The sequence below is a fragment of the Alosa sapidissima genome, chromosome 1 (assembly GCF_018492685.1).
Source record: "Alosa sapidissima isolate fAloSap1 chromosome 1, fAloSap1.pri, whole genome shotgun sequence".
Classification (NCBI taxonomy): Eukaryota; Metazoa; Chordata; class Actinopteri; order Clupeiformes; family Clupeidae; genus Alosa; species Alosa sapidissima.
This window is the reverse complement of record NC_055957.1, coordinates 11,979,617-12,002,577: the sequence shown is the minus strand read 5'-3', so window position 1 is coordinate 12,002,577 and position 22,961 is coordinate 11,979,617. Positions and strand designations below refer to the sequence as shown.

At 42.7% G+C, this 22,961-nt stretch overlaps 3 protein-coding genes across 5 annotated transcripts; 1 reads left to right on the top strand and 2 right to left on the bottom strand.

Moving 5' to 3' along the window:
• Positions 1-4,906: 4,906 nt before the first annotated feature.
• ube2v2 (ubiquitin-conjugating enzyme E2 variant 2) lies at positions 4,907-10,214 on the bottom strand. 2 transcript variants are annotated; one of them, XM_042106399.1, is made up of 4 exons: positions 10,061-10,214; positions 8,480-8,628; positions 6,504-6,629; positions 4,907-5,907 (listed from the first exon to the last, which is right to left on the bottom strand). In XM_042106399.1, exons 1-4 carry the CDS (start codon positions 10,074-10,076, stop codon positions 5,761-5,763), a joined length of 438 nt encoding a protein of 145 aa, XP_041962333.1. In that variant the 5' UTR covers positions 10,077-10,214; the 3' UTR covers positions 4,907-5,760. The 2 variants fall into 2 exon arrangements, with proteins under 2 accessions (XP_041962333.1, XP_041962343.1); XM_042106409.1 differs by lacking the exon at positions 10,061-10,214 and adding an exon at positions 9,720-9,744.
• A 700-nt stretch (positions 10,215-10,914) lies between these two features.
• Positions 10,915-19,921, bottom strand: mcm4 (minichromosome maintenance complex component 4). 2 transcript variants are annotated; one of them, XM_042106664.1, is made up of 17 exons: positions 19,838-19,921; positions 19,031-19,112; positions 18,780-18,935; positions 18,399-18,562; positions 17,870-17,971; positions 17,522-17,617; positions 16,384-16,479; positions 16,126-16,264; positions 15,371-15,591; positions 14,825-14,945; positions 14,259-14,518; positions 13,619-13,984; positions 12,910-13,037; positions 12,134-12,341; positions 11,675-11,903; positions 11,325-11,458; positions 10,915-11,180 (listed from the first exon to the last, which is right to left on the bottom strand). In XM_042106664.1, the coding sequence occupies exons 2-17, from the start codon at positions 19,089-19,091 to the stop codon at positions 11,088-11,090; spliced, it is 2,574 nt and encodes an 857-aa protein (XP_041962598.1). In that variant the 5' UTR covers positions 19,092-19,112; positions 19,838-19,921; the 3' UTR covers positions 10,915-11,087. The 2 variants fall into 2 exon arrangements, with proteins under 2 accessions (XP_041962598.1, XP_041962609.1); XM_042106675.1 differs by lacking the exon at positions 19,838-19,921 and adding an exon at positions 19,667-19,741.
• Positions 19,922-21,199: 1,278 nt separating this feature from the next.
• Positions 21,200-22,624, top strand: cebpd (CCAAT enhancer binding protein delta). Its single transcript, XM_042106758.1, has one exon. It carries the CDS (start codon positions 21,435-21,437, stop codon positions 22,305-22,307), a length of 873 nt encoding a protein of 290 aa, XP_041962692.1. The 5' UTR covers positions 21,200-21,434; the 3' UTR covers positions 22,308-22,624.
• The last annotated feature ends 337 nt before the right edge of the window (positions 22,625-22,961 follow it).

Genomic DNA, 22,961 nt, shown 5'->3' with positions numbered 1-22,961 from the left:
ACTTTAATACTGTGGAGAATCTTAATCTGTGGCAAACACACCTTTCAGAGATGCTGATGGGAACCCCACTGAGAATTTTATTAGACATTAGGAAGGATTAGGCGCTAGGCAAATGAAATGTATTATCATTTGCAAAGCTGATGCAGTAAGCTAAAGTCTATGGGCATGGGTGCAAGGCAGATGTAGTTAACCTACCAACATAACATGCAACCTCACATAAATTACACTGTTAATTTCACACAGAAAATAAGGTCTTGAGTAAAAATGGTTAAATCTGAAGATAGTTGTCCTTGAAATAATTGGGTCTATGTCATTTAGTCAGGATGGGTAATTTTTTAATGTTCGACTATTCCGACAGTACCGTGTATGAAGGAATTGAAATTGTCAATGAGGCATGCCTTAGCCTTCCATGTGGGATCATTCCAATATATTTGGCTAGTGTCATGGGTTATAGAACAAGAGAAGTGAATTATGAACATATAGAAAAGTCACCAAACAGAGCAGAGAAACAAAGCATTTAACACTAGAGGTCTCACAAATCTTTTGTACATAGCTCTCTAATGATTCAAGTTTTTGTTGATGTTGTTTTGGGTTTGGGTCTTTTTTTCGTCCCTCAGGGAATTTGAAAAATGTGGAGGTTTTTATGGTGTTGCCTTGCCGGAGCCAGCCTGACTGGATAGCATCTCAGCACGTGAGCAGCTGGCTTTAAAGGCAGACACAGTGCACAAGAGACCAGTCCACAAACAGCCAAAACTTTAAACACTGTGGCTCGCTCTTCAAAAAGGAATAATCAATCATTCAAAACCAAATACATACTAGATACATCTATATGTTAATACTTAATAATGAATTTTCTGTTTTTCTAAATGTAAGAGGAAATGTATTTTTTTTTACTATGAGTTCATTCTCAACAGATTGTGATGGGGAATCGTCTCCCAGTTCTGCTTGAATTTTTCCTCTTGCACCTGTGTCCACCAGCAGGACACGCAGACATTCCACTCATGGTCAGCACAGACACTGGCTGGGGGAAACCCATCAGCCACTCCGGCTCCAAATCCCAGCGAGCTCTCCCTCATATATTACATTATCTGGATGCAAATGGATGGATGGAAGATCACGTGTATGCATAGTTGTCCATTCAAATACATGTCAATACAAAATGATTTAAGATTTAAAATGTCACCGTAAGCATAGGCTGAATTTGAATGGGACAATGGTGCATGTTTCCCTGCACTCAGAGGACAACTGACCAACAGTGAGAGGGAGGACAGTGACCATCAAAGATTCTAGAACAGAGCAACGTATTCTCCTGCCAGTAATCTATCTTACTCTGTTCTAGAATCTTTGGTGACCATGTCTCAGGTTATGGGTCGGACACAGCAGTGCTGCACAAGAGAATGAGCACAGAAATCCCTCAGGTCTCAACAGACTCAGGGCCAAGCCCAGGGATTGGAAACGTAAAGCCCAGTTTTTCTTTTTTTTTTGCCATATCAACCACCGACTGTGAAAATGAAGTAAAAATGTCACCATTTTTTTTTAAGCAAAAACAGTGAGGGAGATCTGTAAGTCATCTGTGAAAATGAGTTAAACAAAAAAAAAAGCCTGGCATTTCACAACACGTTAGCCACAAACCGTTGAGTTGTCACAGCAGTGTCACATTGGCTCGGGCGTTAGTGGACAGCCTAACGGGTCTCATCCGTGCCCCAGACCGGGCCGTGTTTGGATGAGCCCCGCGATTAGGTGACTTCCAGTGTGACTTTGCACAGTCCCATAAAGAGCTTCCACACATGAAAGAGGCGGAAGATGAAAGAAACTGGGCCAGAGATAAATAACCTCCAAGTGTGCAGAATAACAGGTCAATTATCCGGCACTTTCCAACAACGGCACACACACACACACACACACACACACACACACACACACACACACACACAGAGGCACAAGGACAAAGAGAGGACGTGAGGCAAGCGCCTGTGGGCCAGGCAGGCATGCTGTCATACTTCCCCCAGGCAAGGTCAGCGAAGCGTGTCTCACCCTCCTCAAGCTGTAACACAATTACGCTCAGAGAGGCCCTGCAAGACGGCCCGTGGCCCCCCCACACACACTACCCCCTGCAGGGCAGAAGCTGCAATAGCCCGACTAAAGAGTGACACAAAAGGAGCCCAGGGGGCAACTGCAGGAGAGGGTGATGGGCTTGCGATCCACTGTGTCATCTTTTCCCACGGTCCCCCCACCTCCATCTCCATCTTCAGGGCCTCCACACGCTGGCCCACTCCTACACACCACGCAGGGAAGCTTCGTGTGGCACCGGCCGCTGAGACACAATCGCCCCTTCAGTGGAAGCTTCCCCACCACGCAAAACCGACTTCCACGCTGTTCCATAGGCAGCTGGCTCGACATGGTTGTGTGCTGAGCATCAGGCTGGAAGCAGATTGTGTGTGGTGTGGTGTGTGTGTGTGTGTGTGTGTGTGTGAGGACACAATAGGTATCCATGTGTTAGCCCACCACCCCTCCAGAGTCTCAGTGTGTGGTGTGTACATGGGCCAAATGCTGCAAATGTATGCTGTCTGCTGCATCATCTAGGTGGATGCAACACATTGGTGGCTGAGAGAAGAGCTGTCCAAGATGGATGCTACACAAGCTAGGTGCTAAGAGAAGCAGTATACAAGTGTGGATTGGACTTCAGCTATGTACTAAACCTATGCCGCAAATGAAAATGCTTGTCTAAAATACATTTATACCAGCTGGTTATCATTACCACAGGCTGAGACAGAGGGATGACTGGAATCGGGTGTTAATGTGCTAAAATACAGAGATTTGAATAATTTGGAGTATGAGAGAGCCATGAATGAGCTCTGGGAGGAATAAGAGGCCCTTGGCATCCCCACAGGCTATTCAGCATGGGTTTGTCATTTGTCAATGTCAAACAAGGAAAAACTGAATTGGGCTTGAAAATAAGGTGCAGAAAAAGAAATGCTCATCTGTTTCAAACATCTACTCATAAATAGTTGAACAGCATCATCTAGTGGTCATTTTTTGTAAAGCAGCAAGTGGTACACACAGATATACCACTTTTGCATATTGTTTCGATATGCTATTAGTATTGCCATCATATTCTGATTTTATTTGTAATGATATATTGTCAAATAAAGGACAGGTAAACACACCTGTTGTTTCTACGAGCCGTCCAGGCCATGCACTATGCAGCTCTGTGGTTCGAGACGGATGACCAGTGAAAATGAACATTCTGCACATTATCAGCTACTAAAATACCCAAGGATATCAATTTAGCATGCTCTCAAGATTTTATTCAGACCAGCTGTGCTGCTATTGGTGCTGGACAGGACTTTGCATAACTTTCATTCTCCATAATGTAGCTTTCATTCAGATTCAAAGGTAAACATCTCATTCTTTCATTGGCACTCAGTCATGTTTGGAAATATAATGGAGTGTTTCATTTTTATGACACAACTGCTCTTGACATCCAATACACTATTTATGCACTAGAACTTAGGCTTGAAATGAATGTGAGGTTATCTGCAAATTCTGGTCAGGATCATATTTTATTATTGAAAATAGGCATTTAGTTGAGACAAATAGATGTGATCCAACATTAAAAAATGTAATTTTCTTTAGCACCATATATTTAACTTAGAGGCTCATTTTATTAAAAAGAAAATTAACATAGAACTTCACGGCTGTTTTCTCCTCAATCATGCGTAATTTTTTTTTTTTTTTTAAAGGTGAAATAGTTTCTGCGTTAGTGCGATTGTATAATTTATTCAAATATATACATTTACAACGTATTCTTGAAGTATCACCAATCAACGAGTTGATGAAGGTCCTTTAGAGGATGTCAGTAAATAACACTGAAAGGGCAGAATCATGGCATGCAATTATATATTTTATCTAGAGGCCATAAACCTCCTACTGTACGAATGCTTGCATGTGGCTGTGAAGCATTCACCCTGAGGCATTGTCTTTTGCCTCTCAGTCTCTCAGGCCAAGTTCAAGCACAGTGTCATTTAGAGCACAACATTCAACACTAATGAGAATCACCCTTTTCACTGGCAATTCCAGTAACACTTTGCTTTGAAAATCATTCTATTAGTCTGTGGCATCTGTTCAAGGCGCCTTTCTGAGAGTGCCATGTTTACATGAAGCTGTGGGGGACTAAATGGGGTCCAATAAGCGATAGACAAAGTACACTGACCACTGAGGCCAGGCTGCTAAAAGCTGCATTCCATCAAACTACCTGCTGAACATTTGCAGCCTCCCAGCTGCTGGAAGGGGCACATACATGCATATAAAATTCAGCTAAGGGCATTTTTCAACCAACACTGCCGGTTCCATTCGGAATTCTTTAAAATCTTGGTGGCATCTAATGAACCTCCCCACATTTTCACCACTTTTGAAGCGAACCAAGGATGCATCAACAGAGGGGGTTGCATGCATAACTGAACTGTAAAATGACACGCCCACTCCAATTCACAGGAAAAAAACAACTGTTGGTCAAAATGTTTTGAACGATTCAACGTCTGGAGTGTGAACCAGAACGAAGACGGTTCTCTGTTGGTGGAAGGGGTCTACCAAAGACCAGTAGGCAACTGGACACATCCTTCCACAATAGAGTAACCAACAAAGACACAAGTTCTTGTGCCACAGAGATTTTCCATATTATCTATGCTACTAGGTCACCAAGTGACAAGAGAACAGGAAAACCTATTGCCACAAGGGAGACATTGTTTCAGTGCCCAATGTCAACACAAACATGGTTCACTGGGTAGGAGGGATCATGAGATTTTGCACGACTGCACACAATCAACACACACACACGCACGCACACACACACACACGCACGCACGCACACACACACAAAGTGGATTAAATCAAGCTGATGCACAAGTCTCAGAGTGATTTTTAATCTCAAGTCACATTTTGATACACCTGTCATTTGTCTCTAGAAGTTAAATGCGAGGGTTTTTTTAGAACAGAAAAGGGCGTCTGTTACATGTCAAAAAAGCTGCTGCACAGGAACAAATTGCTTTTGTGTCAAATACAGACCTTGGTTGTTTATTGTTTTTTTAAAAAAGAAAAGAAAAGTAAAAAAAACCTTCACTATTCTGTGACACTACTAGAGGACTACAGGCACACTTCAAATTATTATGTTTTTTTTTTTTGTTTAGAAGACTTCTCTGATCTCAATGTACCCACTACCACTACTATACAATGTATTATGCAGCTTTGTCATTGTCAACTATGTGTTGTATTAGTTTTCAGCATGCCATCATACACACAACCTAATTAGTTTAGTTTAGGTGAATAGTCAGTTTAACCTAAAATGATGCTCGATGGAAAACAAATGGGAACAAAAAAGGAAAACGGAACCCGTGGCTGAGGGACAGAGACATGTCTCACGCTCTCAGTCAACTCGAAATATCTTGTCAACTTTAAAGCTAATGGTCAAAAGCACTGGATCAAAAGAAGAGATACATTTGTGCACGTCTCTTAAAACAGAATGTCACATGGTACCCTGACTTGATAGGCATTCCTGTTTTTTTTTTTTTTCTTTCTTCTTTTCCTTTTTTTCATACTCTTGACGTCAGCCTAACTAACAGAAAAGTCCAATGTCCTGCTCTTGCTGATGTGATTCCTTAACGTGTGGAGTGAGCGGTTCATAATGTTTTTTTTCTTCCGTTTAACAAGACATTTCTAAGAGAGTAAGGTTTAAGACAGAGGGGTCAAAACAATCATTTACAATTAATTGCTGTACGACTGTCCTTCTGGCGGCTGTGGAAGCTTCATATTTTCTTTGGACATCATTAGACGTCGTAGCTCTTGAAGAACAACTTTAATGCTATATGAATTTTGCCATTTCGCTAGAATTGGTATGCTACGTGCATCCACCTGGGAAAGAAAGAGAAAGCGAGATGCACTTGAGTACAGAGGCCAAGATCAAAAGGTCATCAGCAGCACATGAGCATCGCACTGGAAGCTGTACATGGCAGGCATTATGTCAATCATAAATGAAACATGCCCTACTGCAACACTAAGAGGGAAAAACTAAATGCTTAAGCTTGTCAACTAGAAAATTGAGTTAAGAAAACAATACTCAACAACGTATAGGTATGCAGTGTAGTTCCACATGATCAGTTATATCAGGCAGGAAGAGGCCTTAAGCAATAATTCATATGCCTAGTTGCCATGGCAATGTATATATTGTCATATATAATGTATATAATATGTTGGTACACAGGCATGATTGTTGCCATGAGATGTTATTAAAGTTACAACAGCTGATTACCCAAATCAAAATGAAGCAGTGACACCATCATAAGAATAAATTATGTTCTGATAATCACAACAGGAATTTACTTGAAGGCTGATAAATTACAATTAATTTTAATTCAATTAAATTAAATTCATTCAATTCAATTCATGTATCCAGCTGAAGCTGCAAGTTGGTTTGGTTTAAAAAGACAGGGAAAAGAAAACATACGTACCATTCCATTGGAATTATTTATTCCATTCATGCTAATTTTTGTTACAAATCTAACAGTCGGTGGTACTTCGGGATATTTGGGTCCACACTCCACTTTCAAACTGTATATCCTGTTTTCATAATTAGTCTGCAACACAAGAGACACACAACAGCATTTTGTAATTAAAATAGATGTAGGTTATTCTGTCATATGCAACAAAGAGTAACACTTCCCTTCAATGGAATCTGTAGCACAGCAGGCAGAAATTCATATCAGCCCATTACCGTACATCTTTAAATAACAAAAATGTGATTTGCTTTGCTGAAAAGAACAAATGTGTAAGCACAGCACTAGAAACACGTCATACAGAACATCCCTTCAGCCTCCTGAAAATCGAGATACTTCATTAGCTCCATTTAGGAAGTTGTGTTTGTATGCCTGTTTGTCTGTCAGAAGGACTATCAAAAACTAACAGGCCAATTTCCATGAAACTTGGTGGAGGGATGGAGCATGTGCCACAGAAGAACCCATAAAATGAATCCTTTGAGTGAGTGCCATTCCATGTTCCTATCTAAATAACTGTATAAATACCAGCACACTAGGAAAGGAGAACTGGAAGTATAGTACTGACTTGCAAACATCTTAGGGTGCATCCACACCGGATCCGTTTAACTGGACCATACCCGAGTGTGATGACTCCCCCCTAGCCCTGACCCAGCTGGTCTCTGTTCACATTACATGTTTGTTTGTGGACCAGGGTTCGTTTAGGTCATAAACACTAGCTTCTTTTTACCAATATTGCTTGGCAACGTCGTAAAAATGGCAGTTTATTTCTTGGTTTTGGAACAGACAGCATTCAAACTGCACCAGTTCTAACAAACCGCACCCCAGACCCCCGTTTTCTAGCGGACCCAAAAGCAAAATTGAAATTTGAGTCACTGTTTCAGTTGGGATCAAATAAAAGATGTCCCAACAACAAACTGCAGGTGTATAGAATAGGGATCAGAGGCATGCATGGAAAAATTGCACAGCAGCAAAATGTCTAACACCTGTCCAAAGTTACATTTGATTACCCCCCCCCCCCCCCTCTCCATTAGAAATGCTTAAAGAAAGGCCAGCCAAAATTCAGTACAGTCAGACTTATATCCAGAAACATGCTCAAAAGGCAGTAGCAGTATGGATGCAATCTATGCATCATAAGATACATAGATTGTTAAATGTATCTAGCCTAAAAAATTCTTCACATGTAATACTGTAACACGTAGTTAAAAAGTATTACCGTTAACTAATTCTTTTAGAACAAACTCAGTGGCTAATCTACCATGAAGGCTCTATGTAAAAAATACAATATATGCCAGTTTCCCTGTACACTAGTGATGAATCATCTGCTGATTTGGTGCAACTTAGGATACTAGTTCAGGGTCACATGCTTCAGTAAAAATCTTTGTCACTTTGACTTTGAAAGTCTCTGTGTTCACTACACCGTGCAGGCTAATATCAGTTTAACCATTAGCCACCAGGACAGACACACTATGCAATACACTGGGCTGTAGTCTGTCAATATCTACTGGCAGAGTCTAAACTTCCCCCCCTGGTCAGTTATTTATGCCTTGGGATTTTGAATATGATGTAGGCCTGACATACACAGAAAACATTTGAATGTGTCCATCATAAACTATCACTGCCTCAGGACAGCTCTCCCTGGAAGTTCTTTAAGCGTCTCCACCATATGTCACACTGGATAGATACAATTCATATAAAAAAGGGACATCCAGGACTTAATTTGTGCCAGAGCTCAGTTCCCTGACCTCTGAGTTGGAACCTCTTCCTCCGCTCCCGGACAACTTCTGCACCTCCCTCACAGTTAACGTTTATTAAGCATTACTTATTACTTATTACATTACTTAATATAATATATTATAAAACTATAGCTCTGCATAAACTGTAACCCTTGTCAGACATGGGGGCTTGCCAGTGTAAGGGAGGGAGAGACATACTCTTGCAGGGCCGATTATCATGCCCGTCCACCGTGTCAGTGTCATGTCCTCGTCGTCCTCCAGACCCCAGCTGACTGTGCCATCGCCCACACCTTTCTGTCCTTCCTCCAGCTCTTCCAACAAACGAAAATTGCGTGGAACTTTAACTCCTGCAGCAGATGTACAGCATTGGAGAAATTAGGATCAAATGAACAGGACATTCTACATTTGAATATTGTTCACAGACTTACCATCCACTGAATGAAACATCTGTCAAAAACTTTATTCATCACATGAGGGGTGGAAAAGAAGGTATTAAGGCCATAAGGGCCAACAGTCAAGTAGATCTACATCAAACAATCATCAGTCACAATTATTGACATAAATCAAAGCGTAGTACACCGTATGTTTACGCTGTTCAAAATACAGTTCTACAGCATACATAAAACTAATACTCAGATAATTTGTTGAATCGACAAGGTCATAACTTTCTGCAATTACATTTATGGAGATGCACAAATGCGCAATCCACATCTCTTTGGTAGACTACATTCTACCGCATAATGTAGGGAAAGAAAGTAGAGAACTGTTCAAATGCGGGACATTCTAAAACGCTTAATGCTTGCAAGTATCGCACAATTTAGCATGCCCGACTTGTCACGTTAGATTATGAGATTCTGTACAGTACACAGAGTGCAGCGAGTTATGCAGCATTGTGCAATCATACACCACACTGTTAGGAGTTTTGAGTCATTAGTCACTTCCTTAAATGTAGCTAGATGTAAGTTGCTCTGAATAACAAGGGCCTATACATTCCAGCGCCCCAAAAATGTGGCCGCTGATTTCATAAAAATAAGTCACTCAACCATCCAATTAACAACAAGGCTATATGATCACCACCACAAACTTTAACACCCCCAAAAAGAATAGCGAGACAACCGCACTCTGATAAACAAACTTAGCTTGCTGTCAACCCAAAGGAAATGAAAACGCGTGTGCAACATTTATTTTACCGGAAGTTAGTGGATATTTCAGCCATGTAACCTCAAATAAGTTGATAATACTATTTATATAGTATAACTAGATTTTTCAGCCTCGCATATGCAATAATCAGGAAGCTAACCTATGTGCTCACTTAGATGGATTCAATCTTGCCATTCCAAATTTAGCTTAGCTAGCGAGCTTCAGAAATGTTAGCCATTCATGGTCTAGCTTGCCACACAATGAACAAGGAAATTTCTCTTCAGAAAGTCCATATTACCTCCAGTTTCAGACCACCACCAAAAGAATGCATATACTACTGCACATACAAACTACAAGGCATCATAACAATGTCTTAATTTAACACTGGCTGCTGACTAGGGAACTATATAACAAGGCAGCTAACGTTAATGTTATGAATCCTTGTTATAACTAACGTTGACTCGAAGCACTAGGGCTAGCGTGTTAATTTGCACAAAGTACTCAAAATACAAAGTCCGATTACACACAAAACTGCACGCCCATTTAATTGTGAAGTCAGTCGATACACTCTTTACGATTGAGCTACGAACTCCAGCTTACAAGAGGGGTTTTTAATATTTCACAGATTGTGAGACAAACCTGAGGAGGCCGCCATCTTCTTCAGCCAAATCCAGAAGCACACGAAACAGTGACATACGAGTCACTTGACTAAAACGTCACGACCACTGCACTGGCATGGAGCGGTCGAGGCAAGTCTGACAGGGGCGTATGCCCAAAGGCAAGTTTCAAGATGGATAACCAAACAAAAAACCTTTTAAAACTTTACATCCAAATGATTTAGGCGATGCACATATACTACTTGTGTTATCACACTTTTGATGAACCACTAAACCACTTCTTCGGAAAGGAAAAAAAGGCAGGACGCAGGTGGGATATCCTTCACACACTGTATTTAGTCAGACATGTGCACAAAATACTTTCAACCATGCTCCACCCAAGCGCCCCAAACACAAGGGTTTGTTGAAAGTCAGACTGCTATTTCTCGACCTGCACTGAGATGTAGCAGCTGTGTAGTGATTTTATATAGTGGAGAAACTCCCTCAGAAACGGATTCAATTTAATTAATTGAATCTGTAATAAATGAATGATTGTGACAGCTCAAGATTAAGGACAGGTTGCATGAGGCTGCTGTGGGATGCCTGAATAGTTCATCTGTACTGCAGAATAGTGATGGGGAGCCTGATATTTGACGTTGTCTACTGAAGTTGAGATGTCAGTGAGGAGATATGCCATACGGACAGTGCAGCTGACCGACCAGATCAGGCACTACTGTTCCATCACCACCAATGTGCAAGTCAGTCTTACAGATTAAATTGGAAAACTACATAAGATGTGTTTTCTTTAACTGAAAGTTCCCTAGTTCTAGAAGGTTCAAGAGCTTCTGGGTTCTGTAGGGCCAATGCCAAGTGACAAAAGTACAAACGAAACCCAAGTTAATGGCAAACATATTTTATTGCATTACAAAAGGAAACATACTAGTATTTATTAATTCATTATTTTCAACATGGAACAGATAGATCCTGACAGATAACCAGGGAAAGCAAGGGCATGCTACTACATTTTCAGAAAGAAAATAGTCACTCCCTCCAGGCACAAAAGCATTATTTTACAACAGGCGGACAGTTTTCCCTGTGACTGTTAAATAGTCTTCATCTGCCAAAGCTCTGAGAGCCTCGTCGAACAGGTCCTTGGTGATGGCCTAGAACAACAACGAGATAAACCAAAACTAGTCAGGGAGTTATTTCTATAACCATTTATCACCATCCCTCCTCATGGTAGCAAAAGACTTGTGTTGTCACTGGCCATGTTAAACTATTGTGTTAGAGAATATTAATCAACTTACAGCCTCAGACTGCCCCCGAAGGTCATCAAATAGCTGCTGATATTTCATGGCAGGTGTCTTCCCCTTTGCCTGAATCATTTTCTTGAGGGCCTGAGCAATTTCCTCCTTCCTCTTTCTGGCAGTAGCACTCATTCCTGTTCAAAATCAAACGAAATCCCACTCATTTAACATAACATGTAGTATTTGAGGTATTTTAAATAATGGAATACCCAGACAGTTACAATACTTGAAACCAGTATTATGTCTGAAACCAGACATATGCAATATCACAAAGACGGTAAATTTAACAGCAATTTCTAGCACAATGCCTTTCATAAGCAATTTTGTCCTCTTGGATAAGTCAGTGTTACCTGTTGTGAGGATAGAGATGTCCACAAATCCTGTTCTTGGGTCAGTTGCCGACTGCTTGAGGGCCTCCCTGTGAAGTCTCTTGGCTTCTTCCACGTCAATGGTCTCCACCTTTTCAGAGAAGCGCACCTTGGCATGGGCCTCCGCCAGGCGGATGAGGGACTCTAGCTGACGTGGGTAGGCGGACACCATACCCCGGCCACTGCCGATCTTCCTCATGTCCACATATGCCTTAGGAATTGAGATGGAGACTGAGTTTTAAAGAACTTAGGTCATGGTCTAATGCATCAGGCAAAATCAATGCTTGCAATCATTGCAATAGTCCTCAGTGGTATGTATCCTAGAAAGATTTATTAGACAGCCAACAACCCAGTCTCCCTTAAGAGATGTGGGTTGTTAGTTTATTCCTGTCTACACAACACCTATATTCCTGTGTGCATCTCAATAGACCACTGCAGTACCTCGATAAGCGCCTGGCTGGCTTCTTCACTCAGCCTGGGGACGATGTAAGTGCGGGCATAAGCAATGTAGTCCTTCAGCACAGCCATGTCCAAGTACTCCTCCTCGATCTGCTCCTCGCTTTGGTAATAGAGTGCCACCAAGTGGTGGGCTAGCCGTCTGTCATAAGCCTCATCCTGAGGGTCCAGCATCAGGAAGATGAGGTCAAATCTGCATTGAAGAGGATGATTTGGGGGGGGGGGGGTACATAGTTGACAAATGCTTTACTATTTCAGTGCAGACTCTTTGGAACATTGGTAATACAATCAATTAACAACGAATAATAAACACTACAATATGTTTCAGAACATATTTAAGTATAAGTATATATACTCTTTTGATCCCGTGAGGGAAATTTGGTCTCTGCATTTATCCCAATCCGTGAATTAGTGAAACACTCAGCACACAGTGAACACACAGTGAGGTGAAGCACACACTAATCCCGGCGCAGTCAGCTGCCTGCTACAACAGCGGTGCTCGGGGAGCAGTGAGAGGGTTAGGTGCCTTGCTCAAGGGCACTACAGCCGTGCCTACTGGTCGGGGTTCGAACCGGCAACCCTCCGGTTACAAGTCCGAAGCGCTAACCAGTAGGCCCCCAATTTATATCAAACTACATACTTTCATACATGAACGATGCATACATACACAATGATGGTAAAATAAGACATTGATGTTGAATTGTGACGTGCAACTATATATGAAGCTAAATATTTCTAGTCATCTCGGCAGAGATCCTGACCTGGACAGGAGTGTGTGGGGCAGCTGAATGTTTTCGATAGTGGTCTTCTTTGGGTTCCACTGAGACTCCACTGGATTGGCGGCAGCCAAGACGGAAGTGCGAGCATTCAGCTGACAGATGATTCCAGCCTATGGCCAAAGGAGAGCAATTCTAAATCAGAGATCGGTTCTCTAAGTCAAGGATGGGTCCTTCAAAGCCACTCTTTCAAGGACGTTATATAGTCAAATCTCACCAAGCACTGTTTCAATGTCAAGGGAGCTTTAAAATTCTATCAAGTACCGAGTTCTTCGTTCTGAGATTTTCAAGGATGCATGCGTGTAGTGGAATACCCACAATCCTGTGCGCACACTTGATTTTTAATAATGCACCTGCAGCTTCCTGCACACTCGCTAGTCTGTTCCATTGCGTGTTTTCCGTATGCTAAGAAGAAGCCTTGCCTCGTCTGTGAAGGATTCGACTCGGCGGGACTACCAAGCACGAATCCTTGACTGAGAAAAGCAGAGTGTGTGGTGGGTCAGGTGCGTCCTGGCATTTTTACGACACATCGGGGCAAATGCTAATGACTGTACAAAACAAAAAATGGTAGCAGTCTAAAATGGACACCTATTCAAAACTCTTTTTGCAAATAGCTTAGCAGTCATGTTAAACAATATGCTATATTTCATCTTGTCAGAGAAGCCACACACAAACACAGTGCTCTTTACGCTACCTTGGCGATGGAGAGTGTCTGTTGCTCCATGACCTCGTGCAGCACTGAGCGCGTGCTGTCGCTCATCTTGTCAAACTCGTCAATGCAGCAGATGCCGTTGTCGCTGAGCACCAGCGCGCCCGTCTGCAAGACCAGCTGTCGCGTCTCAGGGTCCTTCATGACATAGGCAGTCAGACCCACGGCGCTGGAGCCCTTGCCTGAGGTGTACTGGCCACGCGGCACCAGGTTGTAGACGTACTGCAGCAGTTGAGACTTGCTGGTGCCAGGGTCGCCACAGAGCAGGATGTTGACTTCGGCACGGAAGTTGCCGCGGCCCGTCTGGCTAAAGTCCTTCCGTGTGCCGCCAAAGAGCTGCAAGAGGATTCCCTATGGCAGACAGAAAGATGATGTTTCAACTATCCTCAGAATGTATTAATTATACTTAATCAAAATCATATGATCCACCCATCATATAATCTTAAATCTGCAGCAAAAAAAATTTAAATGCTAAATATTTAACTCTGATTTTTGCATGGCGCTCCAGGCACACACACACACACACACACACACACACGTCTCCAATGACATTCCTTCTATCTCAACTCAGGTACACAACCTGAGCCCTACGCTGACAGTGGGACTTGCGAGAGGCCCTACTGACCTTTTTGATGTCCTCGTGCTCGTAGATGCTGGGCGCCAGGGCAGAAGAGAGGCGCTCGTAGACGTCGGGCTTGCCGGCCAGTTCGCGGAGGGTCTGCACGCGCTCCTCGGTGAAGAGCTTCTGGTCGCCGTCCTCGTCCACCCCGTGCAGGCGCCGCTCGTCTGTCTTGCGGAAGTGGATGGCGTCGATGTGAGTCTTGTACACAGCCTTCACCTGGCTCTGCCTGGGGTTCACACGCATCGGGGCGGCCCTGTAGATGCCTGCGGCAGAGGAGAGGAGGGAAGTTTTGCTTTAGAAATAGAGGAATGAGATTAACCTGATCACCATCCATCACCTCTGTATGAAATGTGCTACATGACTTGACTCTAAATGACATTAAACATTTACAAACCCAATGGATTACAATACACCATGCAAGTACAGGGTCATTTTCACTCAATATACAGCCAATAATAGACCCAACTGGTTAACAGTCCTCTCAGCGAAACACTTCCTGAGTAAAAAAAGTAAAGAAAAGTTCAAGGCCAGAAGGCCGTTTCATACAGCTTCAACCCCTCCTCCTGTACCTGTGATATTGATCCTGTCTCCAGGCTGGACTTTGTCCACGAGGTCATTGTGAGCGTAGACCACAGTGGTGTGAGGGGTCTGACCAGCAGGCATGTCCTCCGGAGATTCCTGCAGCTTAATCTGGAAAACAGCATTCATGGCGTCGTGAGAACGTGATCAGCCTCATAGAAACATGGTGCTAAACTGTTAGTGCCCAACTACAAACAAATGGGGTACACACATACATACACACTTCATCCAGATCATATTCTTAATCTCAATCACAGGATTACCCTTCATAGAATATGTGAAGGTTATACTCTGAAAGTAATGCATATTTAGAGGCTGAAAACAGTTTGCTTTTAAGATCTAGCTCAAGGGTTACTGACAAACTTACTTTTTTTTTTTTTTTTTTTACCTGGGGCGACACAAAGATCACACAAAACATCTATCCCAAATATCACAGCACACGTTCCCTTGGTAACTGAAATCAGTGCTTTGATCCCCTGACATAGCATCTGTTGACAGGGGCACTTGAAAGCACAGGGCCCCAGTGCCACACGCACCATCTGTTTGTCGGAGAAGGCGGAACGGTTGTGCATCAGGGCCAGGCTGTGGGTGGTGTTGCAGTTGCGGCAGACGGCAGGCTCAGCGATGCGGCCACGGTCCACTTCCACGCGCGTGCTGAACGCACACACCTGGCAGCGGAAGAAGGCCTCCTGCATCTCTGGGATCAGCTGGGACGTGCGGATCACCATGCCACTGATTGTGATGAGCTGGTCAATGTCTATAATAGGGAAGGTCCATAAGAAAGACAGAAAGGGGGGGGGGGGGGGGGGGGGGGGGGGGGCGGTGTGAGCGAGATCTTGAGGCTTGAACCTGATGGTGCTGGAATAACACTGCTGTTGCTCTAGTTTCAGACACATCTTGGCTAGGTAAGCATAACTACATGCTAAATATATCAGTTTTATGAGAGGTGGCAATAGAAAAACACCACTTGTGAGTTATATTCAGATAATATTACATAACAAGATCATAAAAACATTAAAATGCATAACAGGTGTATACATATACACTGGCAAACTCATGTGTTTCTCAAATTCACAGCTGTTTCATATTCAAAATGTGTCTGCAATGGAATGATGCCTGCTTCTGAACAGATGTCACATAACTTTGTTATGACCGGCTACCCAGAGTTAGAACAGGGTTTAAGAGTAAAGGTGAGCACACCTCCTCACTCCAGTCAAAATAGCAGATATGTGTCATTAGATCACGTGTTAAAATAACACTTCCGGCCTCCCGTTCTACCTGGCATGTTTACCTTCAGGGTTGAGGCTGCGCATGTTTCTGGTTTTGAGGGCGTTGTACGGCCGCACTTGGATCTGATGGTCTAGCATGGAATCTGGGTAACGCTCGAAGAAGAGCTCATTGACTGCCATATCAAATGTAGGAATGACTTCCTGTAAACAGACAAGGGCAAACCATGAGAGGCCTTCCAGATTTAACTGACCAGAGCTACTAATTGTCACATGCAGTGTTCTGCTCAACTGGGCAAACTGACACGAATGGGGTGTCTTACCTGGGGATAGCAGATGAGCTGTCTGTACAGATCGGCATCAAAAGACTGCACATGGCCACAGTTCACATTCAGCACGGGCTCCCCAACAACGCTGATCTGTGGAGAACACAGACATGTTAGATCAACAATATGACCAGATAGGTCCTTAAGTTATGGCATATACTGTAATTTCCCAAGTATAGGACACATTGTAATGTTTTAAGACACAAAGTTATGAATTAACATGAGGGGTTATGTAGTAATAAACAAAAAAAAAGTAAACAAAGCAACCAGTAGGCCCTTAAGCAGCCCATTTTTACTAGAGAGAGATAGAGAGATACTTGAATTTCCCCTGGGGATTAATAAAGTAAAGAATTGAGTTTTCTAGCGATTATCATTAAGTGCAGTTTATTAATGTTGTAAAGGCAATAATGATTATTTCTGAGGTAGGCCTATTTGGTGAGGTAGCCTAACCTAACACCAGAAGAGTGTGTGTGTGTGTATGTGTGAGAGAGAAAGACGAGATGAGTGTGTGATGAGTTTTTAGGTGTAACGCTCACTTGCAATTTTACATGAATTAGTTCACTACTTAAAGTTTCCACAACTTAACATCAATTATATCGACTCACAACATTAGGCTACAGCTACTACAAATACCTTACCTTCTAACTAGCTAATACATTAATTCAGCTAATAATGCTTACGTTGCCTTGTGTCAGCTACGCTTGGTGAGCTGGTGTTAACAACTGGATGCTTTCAGCTCAGATGATGAATCATCGTTGACGTGCTGTTGTGGTACGGCAGTTCTGCTTTGCGGTGGACACATTGCACCTTGTCTTCTATTCTAAGTTTGAAATGATCCCAAAACATTGGACATTCTCTGCCTTTCACAGACGGTTTATTGGCTCTCAAGTCATCGCGCCAACTTAATAAGGTCAAATAATGTAAGTGACAGGAATTAAACAAAGCCTGCCTCGATCATTTTTTGTAATCGAATTATTCGAGTATTTGTTTAAGCCCTAGACAACAGCATTTCACACTCTTTGGTATACGCTTAACCACCTTATGTTGTACACTGGGAATGGTTTTCCAACAGTTTCCAAACATTTTGAGCACTTGTTGACTGCTTTGTGTTTACTTTCATGTAGTCTTGTCTCACCTCGTCTAGTTTCTGCATGTACAAGGGCTCGTTGAGATCCAGCCCAGCATTCTCGTCCTCTCTGGAGGTGAGATCGATGAAGCGCTGCAGGAATCTCTGAAGAAACAATTGCACCCAATTCACACATCTGCTCCATGTAGAACAATGCGATACTGCTTTGATGACAAAGTTCCTTTACGTCAGTTATATTAGAAAATGTAATTTACTTTAAAGTATAACATCTTTACACCTTACTCAAAGTCAGCCAATACTGACTACAGAGTAAGACAAACAAACAAATACAGAGAGCCCCAAGCGGTCTTTCAAACGCACATGACCGCTCACAGGAACAGGATTGACAGGTCATACCTGAAACTTTTCCTTGCAGGTGCCTACGTTAACGTCAGTTCCCCAGATGACCAGCCTCTGCCCTGCAGCCTGATCACTAGCCACTGCATTGTCTCCAGAGGGCTGACAGGAGAGACACACACACATCAATGAGTCTGCATCGCACTGGGATTGCACTACTGTCTTTGCCAATGACAAACTGAAGACCAGTTCTGGGAATAACTTCAGTTACAATACTGACAATGCTTTGAGTTGCATCAAACTAATAAGCATGCTCAACTTCAAAATTTTCCATGCAGAAGTCTAATTTCAACAGAACTGTAAACTTGAAAATAAACTGAGACTCATGACCAGATTTCACACAGGAATTACTCATTCATTCATCTGTGCATTTCTTGGTAGAATTTGCATGCACAACATACATCTTTATTGATAAATATATTAAAATATCTCAGAACAAGTTCTTAAAATGTACAGAATACGTGTTCCAAACTCCTCACAGTTTAGGCCACACTCAGGTATGGTTGAAGTACTACACATAAGCACTCACAGGTTCTGAGAGGAGGTCCACCTGAGGGGCCTTCCTGACCGACCCAAGATCGGCTCGCTGGCGAGCCGGAGTTCCACGGATCCCGCTACGGGGCGTCCCCTCCACACGGGAGCTGGGCGTCCCATACAGTAGTGGGGAACTCACGTCCACTTCGCTGGGGAGCACTGAGCGAGAGATTACATTTAAGATCTGATGTTATCTGAATTTGATGCCCATGTCAAACACTTTATGCACTTCATGCAGTGCAATAACATTCCGACATGGTGAGATGCTTTGAGCATGCAACACCTCAAATTTGCATTAATCTATCCATCTTCGTCTATATGCATCTATGCACTAAACAGGGACACGGCTGGCGTTCTAACAGGGCTAAATGTTTACCTGAGCGCCTAGGGCTGGAGAAGAGAGATGTGTCCTGAGGATTGGGACTACACATGTCTGTGGCTGGGGAGGTGGGCATGGGCTGCAGGTCCCCGATAGACGTGTCCTGGGACCTGGGCCGCTGGGAAGGAGGGGACAGCGGGTCCTCACTGCCAGCTGCGTGGAAGGCAAAAAGTGTTAAAAACAATTAACATTTTTTTCTCTACTAGCAAGATTGAAATTAAGTTGAGTGGTGTTTGATAAGGCCGTACGTGTTGGAGGATTGCTGGTCCTTCCACGCTTGCGACTTGGTGTTGAAGTTGGCGAAGACATCTTGGGCACAAATTATTTTTTCTAATGAAAAGCACAGTTTGAGGACGAGTTAATTGCATTAACAAAATGATACACTGATGCAAACCATGAAACAATGCTAACATTTTAAAACACATACAATCAATGTTCCTGAAGATGTCACAATGACCGTAACGTTAATTAGTGTGTGACCTTAGAGAGTCAATGTTAGAATCCGAAGTTACATTAACTCTTACAATCAAGGGCAATATATCATTGTCTGACAACAAAGCACCGTCGATTAAATGTTTCTCTACATCATTGAAGTTGAAGTGAATGTTGAAATCGTCAAATACTTGGCAGACTACAAGAGGACACGGTTACCAACAAGGCAGCTAACGTTAATAAGACGGTTAAGTTACTGGAAGCATCTCATTTTAATAGCATCACTGAACGTCCAACAACGCGAAATTGCCGACCAACACAAATACAAAACGCACAGTCTTGGCACTTTAATGACAAGATAGATATCTAGGAAGCACAAGCATAGTCTTTTCCAGCAAGTTAACTTAACGTTAAAATTGAAGTCCGATCATGGCTGCCTTAACCATGCTAACCTCTCGACGTTAACGCCATCAAACAGTAATATCTAATGCTCCAAAACATGATAAGCTTATTTTCTGTACAAGTTCAGAGAACTTTAATATAACAAACAAAGGCATCACACAGCGATAATTGTATGTAACATTAAAGCGTCTGCGATTTACCAAAACATATCAGCAACCCACCTGCTCCAATGTTCCTCTCCGACAATGAAGTTGGCGCGAAATTGCACCAGTGACGCAAATTTCCCGCGAAGAATTACACCAATCATGACACTCGGGCGTTATTATTTTTCTGCAATGGAGATCCTGCGCAGTGCACTCTAACAAAATACGGTTAAATCGTACATAATGATTTTTGATATTTGATTAGATATAGTAAAATACCACATATAATAACACAATATGCGGTATATGTGGTATCAACTGCGTAATCTTGAATTATTTGTAGATATCTTGAAACTGAACCCCCCCACACCAATTGGTATCACCGAATAAACTCGCGGCAAATTTCTAAAATCCCTCGACACATAATAATGTTCGCTAGATGGCGATAGGGCAAAATACAGCCTGAGCGCAACTTGGACATTTTTGGTGGAGGTTTACGTGTGGTCTACACGGGATTAAATGCGTACACTTTATATTGCTATTGGTACCTTTAAGTAGCGTGTAACCGTATACATATAATCGTTAATGAAGTCTCTGGTATCATCTACAATGTAGACAGTCCCACAGGGTGTCGGCAGAGCCCGCATGCTGGAACTAGAGTGCGCAGCTACATTATTATTGGTACAACCGCTGGGTGGCGTACATGATCCGATTTAGTAGGCATTCCGGGAAATTCCGACTGGAAAAACACAAGACGATGTTCTCCACGTGTGGAAGGCACGGTAACACATAGGCCTAAGTCGTCTTATAATTTATGGCTTTGGAATTAAATCGAATAGCCTATACATTCATGTCGTAAAAACACATTAAGCCATGTTTTCAAAAATCAATATGATTTTCAACCGCCAATTGTATAATATTAAATGAAATACAGTTATATGTCCTTATTTGTTGCACTTTGTGCATAGAAAAAATGCTCACACTTTGTGCTCACTGCTTGAAAAGTGCTATAAATAAATATTATTATTATTATTATCCAATAGATAAGAAATAGAAAATCTTATGGAGGAAAAACTCATGCTATGCCATGCTATGATGCATCTAGATGTAAAATGTCTTTATTCAGTTTGATTGGGCCAATCGACATCCGCTCTGTTCTTGTTGACTAGTTGCATTTTGCTTGTTCCTGGAAGGTGTGTGGGTTGTCTTAGGCAAACAGTCGGACAGAAGAAAGCACATACGGTTGTTTATAAAAGCAGAGTAGTTCTAACTTGTCCCATCAACATTCTAGTCGTAGTAGTGGGAGGTGTGTGCACACCCTATTCTCCTCAAATAGGAGTGGAGAAGCACCATGTGACCGTTCTGGACCTCACTGGCTTGTCAAAGAAGGGGTGGTGAGCATCTGACGTAGGCAAAGGAGGGCATACATATTCACTGAGCAAGCCACAGGTTGTTTCAGAGAAGCGCGATCTCAGTGACACTTAACCTAAACAAGCTTGACAAGCTCAAAAACTGGAATCAGGATTTACCTAGGCCAAGGGAACACCAGTGATTTGACGCCGAGTGTTTAGCCTAGCTGTTGAAAGACATTTTAGCAACTGACAGCATAAATCCGGCCTTTTTTTGTTTTTACCTGACAAGTAATCCAAACATCTTCGATAGGCCAGCTGCGTTCATGTGTGACATATACAACCTGGATTCGCAGTGCGTGTCTTCACCATGCAATATGAGTTGGGCGATGGAGCCTACAAATTTCTACGACAATAAACTGAGCAGTGTCCCCGGAGACTGCAAAACCATGCGAGGTGATGGGATGGGGGAGGACACGAGTATGGTCGAGCTGAGCACAGCGCCAGCCATCTACGACGACGAGAGCGCTATTGACTTCAGCTCGTACATTGACTCGATGTCGTCGGTGCCCAACCTGGAACTCTGCAACGACGAGCTGTTTGCAGATCTGTTCAACAACACTGTGAAGCAAGAGAAAGCTGACTTCTGCTTGCCCAATGCACCGTCCAGTCACCCGCTGCTGACAACCAGCTCATTTTGCGTCGGCATCCAAAAGGACGTGGAGAGGATGCCGGATAGCTTCGAGAAAGGTGTGTTCAGCGCGCCCATCAAACAGGAGCCAGACTGGAGTGACAGTGACATGTCTTCGTCGCTCCCTTCGCAGATAGAGACTTGTGCGCAGACATCGATGACCCTGCACACAGGACAGCCCACCCCACCAACTACGCCAGAGCCCCTTTCCATCGGAGGCAGCCCCCGAAAATCGGGAAAAGACAAGGGTAAAAAGAGCCTTGATCGATACAGTCCAGAGTATCGCCAGAGACGGGAGAGGAATAACATCGCTGTGCGTAAAAGCAGGGACAAGGCGAAGATGCGCAACCTGGACATGCAGCAAAAGATGATTGAACTGAGTTCGGAGAATGAGCGTCTGCACAAAACAATCGAGCAGCTAACTCGCGAACTTTCAAGCTTGAGGAACTTCTTCAAGCAGCTCCCCAGCTCTTCTTTCGGGGCGACTCTGTCCGTGGACAGTCGGTGACATCTCCAGAGACCCTGAACTCTGAAAATATACCTCAATGGACATATTCTCTGTAGCAATTGTACATAAGTTACACCAGATGATTTTTGACACTGAAAATATGGCTATCACAGTCTATGCTGCCACATATATATATATATATTTTTGAATTTTTCTATTTTTAAATTATTCTCAAACTTCATATATTTGTCATGGTACATGTTTTTTTTTATTCCAAACTTCTTACAAATGCCAGAGCATGTTTAAAATTTTTATATGGTTTGTATAAAAGTTGGGAAATCTGTGAAATCTGTAATAAAATGACTTGAAATCTTGAAGCATGGACTGGTCAATGTGAGTTCAGAGTCTGAAGGGGGAGGGGAGTGTTCAGGGGCACAGCCTTCTCAAGGTAAAATGTAAAGTATGTAGCAGTGCCTGCTTGTGACATGTTGGACATTTCTGAAAGGAGCTAGAGCCAGCAGGCAGTGCAAAATGGAATTATATGGAATAGTACATATCAAAATATGTCCAAGAGTCATCCTTTAAAAGTCAAGTTTCATTAACATTTCCCCAGTTTTTCTACAAATTAATAGTTACTGGATTATAAAAAATGAGTGGATTAGTAGTAACTGGATTATAAGGCATCTGACCAACACATTAAGAAGCCGGTGGTCT